Source organism: Apteryx rowi, unplaced genomic scaffold, assembly GCF_003343035.1.
Source record: "Apteryx rowi isolate R43461 unplaced genomic scaffold, aptRow1 scaffold_219, whole genome shotgun sequence".
In the NCBI taxonomy this organism is placed as follows: Eukaryota; Metazoa; Chordata; class Aves; order Apterygiformes; family Apterygidae; genus Apteryx; species Apteryx rowi.
In genome coordinates, this window is record NW_020448519.1 from 349,458 (window position 1) to 359,802 (window position 10,345).

Genomic DNA, 10,345 nt, shown 5'->3' on the forward strand with positions numbered 1-10,345 from the left:
ACCATGTAACCATTTCTACATAAAAGTCTATTTTCTTTAAACAAGATAAGAGGTTGCCAGTGCACAGAAGCACATGTAAGTGTCTTACATGTGGTTTGCAAAGGAAGAGATTAATTCTGAAAATATAATAAGAAAAAAAAAAAAAAACCACACACTGAAAGCCCAAACACTTAATACCTAGTGTTTTATAAATGCCATCCTAATGGAAGATATCAAACCACTTACCTCATATCTCATTTCTTAACTATCAAAACTCAGTTTCTTAAACAAAAACTGTCTAAGTTCCAGGATGAAAGCTGATTTTTAAAGCCCAAATCATCATGACCACCTCTAGCGAGTCTCACTTTTTCCACCATCAGTCTGGCTAATGTTAAAAATCCAACACAAAGGTGATATTCTCCCTAAGATAATACTCCTTGTATACACATGGTAGCTTCTCACTTTTTAGCATAAAGTTTAGCAAAAAAAATGTACAAACAATAATGAAACATGTCTGAACTATTCATTCACGAGCTAGTAGCCCCATTCTGCATTTTAATATGTTCAAACTTATCCCTAGCCTGAACAGGTCATATGATGAAGCAAAAGATCCTTGACAATGGGCTTATAGACACTATTATCAGGTAGCTGGCAACAGCTTGTGCAATATTAAATAATAATGTTACATTTATCAGCAAGACTTTCCTGAAAAATAATTCTTATTTGTTAGTGACACTTCTACTACAGTGACTTTCAACTTATTGCACTATATTCAGGTTTGTACTTTACAAAGAGTTCCATAGCAACTACTAGAAAAGTTATTTCACTGAAGTATTCTTCAATGTTATACTTGAAAGCAACTATTTAATCATGATTGGAAAAAGCAATATCTTTTTCCAGACACTTTTTCTTTTTTTTTTAAGAATTGACTACTTGTTTCTGACATAATGCTCATGAGTTCTGTATCTCACACATTTTAACAGAATTAAAGCTCACGCTTAAATGTAGGCATGTCCTGAAGCGCTTTACTAAATATGATCAGTTTCATAAACTAGGGATGTGTAGATTCAGCTAGAACACTAATAAAATACTCTGACATTTTACAAAACCTTGATCCAATCTAATTCCACAGCTTTGCGGATGCTTCTAGCTGACAGGACAGGTCTCTTGTTAGTGATATGTAAGTAAATTTTTCTGACTTTATAAAGCTCATCACAAATAATATACTTTTAAGTTTTGTAAGATCCTCATACTTGACAAATTTTTGCTCTGTGATAACTTACCTTCTAACAATCTTTAACATTGATCCTGATACTAATTTGATGAGGCAGAAACTCTGAGTCAGTGAGAAATGAAAGCATACATTTTAAAACAAGCTAATATGTTTCATAGCTATAGATAATTCTTTTTTTAAAAAAGGGTTTTTTAAGAGAAAGACATTCTTGCTGCCAATTGGGATGTAACATTTTTTATCTTGTGGTTTTCATTTTTGTGATCTTTTCAAATATTTCATATAATAATTTTGAACAGAGACGAAGAAATTCACAATATACGTGATAAAATGCAAGTAAACTTTGTAATTCACAGAAGCATATTATTGTGTTGGATTCTTTATAAAAGTATATACATAATTTTGGCTATTCTTACCCAATGAACCGAATGCTTGCTTTAATAGCTTGATTCTTCTTTGAAACAATATTATTATCAAGTTTTGTACAGAAACTCTTCTGCTCTAGTCAGTATTTGCCATAAATATCTTTTCTTTATATATTTATTATCATAACATTATCACATCATAAGACAGTACAATATCATGCATCACGCATGATATGCATGATTCAGACCTCATTTAATTGACATAAAGATTCAGACCCAAGGATGGTTAATGAGCATGAGTTGCGTCTGATTTCAGACATGGGAACTTTAATTAAGGCAAGAATCAGAAATACATTTATTTTATTGGGATTTTTGTTTGACATCTACAGCATCACAGGTCCTAGGATAGCATGCTAATTGAAGCTTTAGAAATAAATAAAATGAAATACAATAAGTGATTCCATGAGCAAAGTTAATATGTTGCCTTATTTCCTACAGATTTGTATCTTACACTTGACTGGAGCACTAACTGAAGCTTTTTCTATGGAGAATTTATAAGGGCTCACTCCCACTTATCCACATTCTCTGGATCTAAGAGCATTTGAGCGCAGGTACAGCTTCTTTCACATTGCAGCATCTGTAGAGGACACTGATAGGAGTCTCCTTAGCTGGTCGTTTCACAAAACTTGAGAAACCGGTTATGTTTGGGATCCTTCACGGCTATCACATCTGGCTGAAATGAATGGCCAAAGGAATCAAAGGAATCAAAGGGGGGAGGCAAGCAAACAGACAGAATAATTCATAAAGAGCCACTTCTTAAGAAACTAAGAAGAAAAAAAAAGTCCAAGTCTAAGCCAATCTGCTGAAAAGGGAAGTTATCCCAAAAGCTTTAGAAAGTGAGTTAAAAGCCCTCAGTTAGTATCTCAGCCAGGAACTTCATGCCAATGTTATGGTTTCATATCACATGCCCTCACTTCAGTCACCATGTCCATGTTTCACACGAGACTTCCTCCCTCCCTTCGGTGCTGCATGAAAGACCCTCAAGTAACAAAAGGGGAAATTAGCTCCCTGGGGAAACAGCAAAACTGATATGTGGGCCAGAAAGATTATTTGCTCTTTCCAGCTAGTAGTATTATTTCCAACAATATCATGTAAAATATTTTCAGGATTCTAAATTGTCTTATGAACTGTGTTGTGCACAGGCGTTGGTACTGGCTCCTTCTCCTCTTTTTATTTGAAGTTGTGAGAAAGAAAAGGCGCCAGGGACTTTACTCGTAAGGGAACACTTTCAAGGCTTACAAGGAACTATTTCCAGTAGGATCTTATATTACATTCACGCACTGAACTAAAAAAATGAAAAGCCAAGGAGAAGGAATCCTTGCTTTCAGACCATTCCCCCCCCCGCATGATCTCACAACTTGCAGTGAAATAACAGATTAAGTAGTTAAGCAATTTACCAAAGGTTGCTCAAATTATGTCATAAATCAATTTGTCTAGGACTACTGACGGTTTATGACACCTCATAGATAGAGACCATCCCTGGTGCTAAAAACTGGGGGGGGGGGGGGAAGCGAGATAAGATCACATCACTTTTCAACAAACTAGGCTCCCACCGCTCTCTTTGCGAGCCCTTTTGGGGCTCACTGGCGCCCAGCGCTCTGACCTGCCGCCGCCGAGCCCTCCGCCGGGCCAGGACGCCCCGCGCCGGCTCCGCTCTCCCGGCCCGCACGTGCCCCGCCACGCCTGGCTCCTACCTGAAGAAAAGTTTGGAGAAGATGTTCGCCTTCTCCAGGGGGGACCTCTGCATGGTGCCCGGGGCTGCCTCGGGGCGGCGCGGCGCAGGGCAGGGCAGGGCAGGGCACGGCACGGCACGGCACGGCGGACCACCGCCGCCGCCGCCGCTAATTGCTCACGCCTCGCTCGCCCGCTCCGCTCCGCTCCCGCGGCTCTCCCACCTTATCCGCTCGGGCCGCTCTGATGTCACTGCCTGCCTCCTTCCCCTGCCCCTCTCCCCGCCTCTGCTTTGCCCAGGTTCAAAAGCGGGAGGGCTCGGGCGCCGGCCCGCGCACCGCCGCCTCCTCCTCCGCCTCCTTCTCCCCAACCCCCCCGCCGCGTCCGGCACCGCGCACCCGGCCGCGTCCCGCGGCTCCCGGAGCTCCCCCCTGTGCGCGCACACACACACACACACACACACACACACACACACTCCTCCCCCGGCTCCTCGCTGTGCTTCGCGCTAGCCCATTAACTCTTCTTACCAGCGCGCCGCGGCTGGGCTTCGCACACCCGGCGCCTAGCCAGCAGTCACCTAACGAAGGGTCCCGCAGGACGGGCGGGGAGCCGGGTTGCGATCCCCCTCGCCCTTCAAGAGGGCGAATCGCCCTTCTAAACTGTGCCTTTCTCCTCTGCATTGGGGGCAGCGGGGACCGGGCAGCGAGGAGAGCCCCCGAGTCCCCCAGAGGAACACGCAGCCCCCCAGCGCATTGTTCCCGGCCACAGACCCAACCCGGAGCTCCCGGGCCACCTGCTCGCAAATCCGCCGCGAAACCTGCCGGTCCGCGAGAGACGCGGGGGCACCCTCTAAAACAGAAGGGGGCCTAAGCCTGGTTTAACGGGGTTTAACTTCTGTGCATGCCCAAAGCCCGAGTTATCCTACCGTTAGCGCCAGTATGGGGGCGAAACCCAACATAATCCCTCCTGAGGCTCTCCAGGACCCCTGTACGAGGTCCTGCAAGACAGCTGTTAAAGGAGCGCCCTGGGGCATCGCGACGGCAGAGAGGGCGCTGGGGACCCACTCGTGTGTGCCGCGCCGCTGGCCAACGCCGTCGCCGTGAAATGACCGAAACAAGCAATAGATAGTGGACAGGGAGCTCAGATAAGAATAACGCGAACAGTAAGCACAATCACATTCACTATGAAATACACTTGCTGCAATTTTTCAAGTTTTCTCATAGGCACGACAACTTGAACCTAGAAGAATGAGAACTAAAGGTATATCCTTATAAAATTTAGCCCAAACATCCACATTTAATAACAAAGCTGTTTCTGGAATTATGCATGTATTGTACAAACATAATCCCTGCTTTCAAAGAGTATGCAGAAGAAAGAATGCTTAAACGAAAACAAAGGTGACAATAAGCAGGAATAAGGTCTTGTGATTGTTTTAGTTCTGTATATAACTTATTCCTGTTTCATTTAATACTTTAATGTGATATCTACACACTCCTATTTCCTTTTACCTCTGTAATTAAAAAAAATGATGGAAAAGATCATGCTTTCCTAAGCATACAACTGTTCCTGTCCACACTGGTTCTTTAAACAGGCAAACATGACTCTCTATGGTCTTACAGATTATGCTAATTTAACTAGCTGTCACTCTTTGCAATCTTCGCAGCTATCTCTTATTTTATTTCACGTCACTGCTTCTCACTAGACCCCTCAGAGCTTCATACAGAATTTCTCTCTGCCTTACAGTTTTTCCTCGCAGACCGTGGGGAGCTCGTAGGTGTCCCCTCGCACCGCTCCGGCGGTGCTCAGCGCCGGGAGCCGACCCGCGCCGCAGCGGGAGCTCTCCGGCATCCTGCCACCTAGCGGAGCCCGCAGCGCGGCACGGGGCCCCGGCGGCACGGGCGCGGGGCTCCCGCACCGCACCGCAGCGCACCGCACCGCAGCGCACCGCAGCGCCCCCGCCGCAGTGAGCAGGGGAGCAGGCGACGTGGCATCTCGAGGAGTTTGGCACCGGGCTCTAAGCTACTCGAAGGTACCTCCTCCCTATCATATTTAAAGGCATGAACTTTCTCCTTGATTTAGTGGTGACACAGTAACTCCTCTATATCCACTGGGCTCAGTGACTAGCATACTCAACTAGAAAATAAAGAGATTAGGATTCAAATCCCCCCTTTGCCTGACTTAAGGCAAGGCTGTGAACCCACATTTTCCACCTCTCAAAGAAATTCCCCACTGGGTCCTAACATGCAGATGATCCAAGTGGATCTTTCTCTGAAATTCTTTCACTTTGTTACAAAATGGTTAAATGCCAATTTAAAGACAGGCTGGAAACCCAAGTCTTTTGATCAACATGTAAATAGTCTGCTACAGACTCTTTCCCTTTCTAGCCTTTGGGTTTCTGGTGTGTTCAGATAAGGCAGAAACTGAGTAGGGCATTAGAAGGTTTTTCCTATTTTACATTAGAAAGTGAGGTATGTTAGTCATTTAAAACCTTTTGTGGATCAAGTCCAAACTGCTTAAAGTGTCAATGGCTAATGGAGTATTTTCCATAAAAGTCCTTGTTGCTATTATGACCAGACCTGACTTAGGAGCATTTCCAGTAAAATTAGGACTGACAAAGATATCCCATTAGCTATTGTTGATTATTTTTTTAGCTCCAAATTCCACTGCCCTTTATATGTCAAATTCTCTAAATCCCTAATTTTGAACATTTCTTCTCTAAACTTAGACTATTTATTTGACTAGTTTCTTAAGTACCACTTATTGCTATGCTCAGCACCACCAAAACCCAGGAGTGATTAGTTCCCTGCTCAGTGATCTGACAGATTTGTATAGAACTCATCTACTTCCATCTCCCCCCCATACTGTTGCAAACTCTCTACTAGTTGTGTTTTTCAAATTTTCTACAGATATATTTCCTTGCCCCTTTATTTTATTTTTTTTTGAACAGAACATTTTGTTGTTTCAGAACAGCCATTATTCCTAATCTTCTCAGGGAGCTTGAACATATTCCAGTGAACATGAATGTGAACATTGTCATTAGCATTTCTATGAGCAGGAATAAACCACAATATTTCTATTTTCTCTAGGGGCTGAAATACATCCAAATTTAGTACTATCTGTGAATTCCATTAATGTGATTTTCCTTCACTTCCACAGAAATGCTATCTGATATGACAACAGCTACTTTATCCTTTAATTGTATCCATATCCACCATCTATCTGATTTTACTCTGAGTTTTTGAAGAAAATGTGGTGAGCCTGATTTACAGAGTGAGGTGGCATGCGAACAGGAGAACAGGTAAAGCCTGTGCCATCACTGCAGTAACTCTGGCTGCCATACTGCATCATTGCAGAAGTGCAATGATACCAAGGCAAATGAGAAACAATCTGTGGTAGTCAGTCTGAAGCTGCACACATAGGAAATGGATCGGCTGGTCAGTTGCTTTCACGTTCACAGAAATTTTGAAGTGAGTTACACCCTAGAGGCTGCAGTTCCTGGCTTCTGTCCTGCCTTTGGTTACGTGTTCCTATTCCCCTCCAAGACCACTGGACTACATGTAAAGCTGTCAGGGTTCTGGTTTAACTGAAAACCCTACCACAGAGTGATTCATTTTCAGCAGGATCAGCACCCTGAACTGACTAGGAAGATAACTTGGCACTACTGCCAAGATAAGTAAGAGTACAAACATACGGCAAGGGGCAAGAGAGGAGGAAGACAGGGCAGGGGGAAGATTGGCTTTATCTGCTATGGAGTCACAAACTGAGCTTTTTAAGTAAAGCAATATACTAGGGGGTTGGGGGGGGGTTGATTTTTCCCAGCCGCTGATTTGCCAGAAGTGTGGAGGAAAGTAATTATATTTGAATCCTTGACCTATTAGCTAGCATCAATGGACAAAGGGGTAGAAAAGTTATTAGTGGAAAGAGAAAGCATGACCATATAAGCATCACCTCCTTAAAAAACAAAGCTAAGGGGCTGCCAAAAGTAACACTTACAGTCATTGATTTTTTGTTGTTGCTTAAAATGAAAATAGGTTTTCTGCTCATTAGTCTCATAATTCTGATCTTCTGAAAACTTAATCCTTTAAAATATCCTTTGTCAAAAAATGGTCCTCTGGATAAGATAGGGAGAGAGAAAACAGGTATCAAGGAGAAGTTTATGTTCTCTGATGGCTGAAGCAATCATATATATAAATCAATTTCACTCTAACTCAACCCTCAAATTTTTCAGAACCTTTAGTTAACTGGAAACTATTTTTGGTTGCAAAACTTCATTCAACCCAAAAGCAGTTCAATCTTTTCTCCAGATTTTTTTTTTTTTTTATAAAAGTAGAGGACTTGATCCACAAACCTAGCGATCTTTCCCTCAACCTTTTCTATGTCCATCTGGAATCTAATACACTTGGTTCACTTCCTCATTCCCTGTGATTTAGATAATGGTTGGAGACCTTGGTTCAACTCCTCTGAGAAGAATGCCCTAAGGTATGGCTCAGGTACACCTTCTCAATACCTCTTGTGAAATGGTTTAATTTTACACAACACCCAACTGTTCCTGGGGAGCAGAGAAAGGAATCTGGTCACCTTTCCTCTCAGGCAGTTTCCTTAACCACTAGACTACAGACAGACAAACTAAAGCCAGGGGCTAAATCTTCTACAGTAAAATTAGATTTATATTCTGTTTCAGCTAGACTAAAACAGTTTTTCTGCTAAGAGATTAATCACCAACAATGTCTGTTGCAATTTAGTGGAGAAACTTTCATTCTTATTCAGCATGCAACCGGAAGAGCAGAAAATTTCTATATAGCACTCAAGAGAATATTGAGAGGTGTCCCAAAGTCACACATCGTGTCTGAACTTCCTAGAAATCAATAGGGAATTTCAACCAAAAGCCCTGTGTTTCCCAGGAAGTAAGGTTTATGACATGGCATTTAGGGGATTCTTCACTTGCCCAGCATATACGCTACTGTTGGTAAGAAACACCAGCTAGAAGCTCTCACTGCTCAGATTGCAGTGCTTGCTGTTGTCTTCCAGAAAACAAAATCTTACTTCCATCCCTGCTTTCACAAGATAGGGCTTTACACTATAATTTTGTTTACAAAAAAAGTAATGACTCTGTCTCAGAGCTGCTCACATGTCAAGATAGAGAAAACCTATCTGCTGTTTCTCTGGAAAAAGCATGTTCATTAATAATATTCTTGCACATAAAAAGGTTCAAAATAGTAACAATGAAGGAACTTTGTCACAATACTCAGAACTGTGAGTATATATATAATTTAGTATTCAACAAAAACATTCTAACTGATGGCTTACAAATATCTTTTTTGTTTTAGCTGTCAAAGTTCCCAAAGTACTCTCTGTGTGGATAAACTAGCCACATTTTGCATTTCACACTGCTTGTTAGCTGTGGCTTATGGCATCATGATTTCCCAAAAGCTCCTCCTTTCCCAGAAAATGTGATGAAAAATGAATCATAACTGAAATAAAAGCTACAGCAATACTCATTTTACAAAGTAAAGCATTCACAGGTATTTACCAGGCAAACACACTTTTGAAGTCAGTAATATATTTAGAATACATATGGACAGTGCATTTTATTGTTAGGTGCAGAAGATGCCAGATTGATAGTTGCTGGATCCATTTACACCCACAAAAAATGTATCCTAATGCATTGTCTTACTACTGCTAGAATTGCTTCAACCAGTGCCTTTTGTACTTGCAGATTAACATTCTTAATCTATGTGCATTGGATATGTTTGGCAAGCACAGTCATGTATGCATTCTCGCACTGAATCATCAGTATCTGACTACATCAATGCAATACATTGTCTTAATCAGTCCTGAAAACAGTCTAATATTCCAGGGGAAATAAGCAGATCTTAGGCAGATATTAGCAGATCAGGCATGTATTTCTTTGATACAAGGTTATGGAGCTGGGAGGTGAAGTACTGCCAAAGTTCCAGCCATTTCATTCTGGAGAGGCAAAATAGGCAGAAGACCACATTTTGATAAGCTCTTACATGGAAGACACAAAAGGAAAAATACTGATGAATACATCACAGGCCTGTCATAACATAAGAACACAAGAACAGCTATGTCTAGTTTTTTCAGGTCTCGTAGGATACTGTACCTTCCTGGTTTATCAGTGAAAGGGGAACAGCCTGCATTATCACATGGAAAAGGAAAATGGATCCCTGTCTTCTCTAAGTACAGAAAATCATTGCATCTGCATGAAAACACACAAGAATTAAATCAATGTCTGCCCATCTTCAAGGTAACTGAAGCAACAAATGCTTCTTACTAGAATACCAAGTTGCTGACAATGGCAACACAATAAATTCTTACAGGAAATGATAACTCCATGGGAATTAATATGCTGTCTCTTAGCACCTTTTGCAAAAAATTTCCAAGATAATGTTTCCAGGGTAGTAGACACATCACAGTCACTTCTTCATGAGTTCAACAGGCAGGCTGACCAAAGTTTAGTGCAACTCATAATGAATTTGCAGGTTGATTCTACAGACTTTCTGGACCAACTTTTTCAAAGTATTTCAAATTGCATACAATTCTTGACATATATTATAACACCATAGTAGAAAGAACCAGCAGACGGAAGTCAGACACATTCAGATGCTGCCATTTGGTCTTTGAAGTTTTTAACAACTGCAAGCATACCTTTAACGCTGGAAGGTATTTTTAAGCCTTTTAAAATTGCATATGCAGAGGAAGTGAAAATGTTTTTTTCCATCCACTAACAAACAGTATTCTAAGACAAATCATTTCCATTTGTACTGACAGATGAACTTCAGCATACCAAAAACAGTAAATACTTTTACATGTGCTAAAGTTTTATCTTGATCTGCCTTGCTACAACATGAGCTACCAAAGTACATACTGAAGGTTTTGCTGATTAGGATTACACTGAATAAAGTCCTGAAAGAACTATACTCTGAGAAGAGGAAGTTTGGACTGTGGCTTGATTACACAAGAAAGTCACACTACTGATTTTTAAGCAAGATTTTTAAATGATTTTTTTTAATGGTGA

At 41.6% G+C, this 10,345-nt stretch overlaps 1 protein-coding gene across 1 annotated transcript in view; it reads right to left on the reverse strand.

Annotated features, from left to right (window-relative positions):
* Window positions 1-3,382, reverse strand: part of CFTR (cystic fibrosis transmembrane conductance regulator) — a 95,490-nt gene extending 92,108 nt beyond the window's left edge. Inside the window, exon 1 of the mRNA XM_026064507.1 lies at window positions 3,330-3,382. Coding sequence (XP_025920292.1) covers window positions 3,330-3,382 — 53 coding nt within the window. The remainder of the gene's footprint in view (window positions 1-3,329) is intronic.
* Between the last annotated feature and the right edge of the window lie 6,963 nt (window positions 3,383-10,345).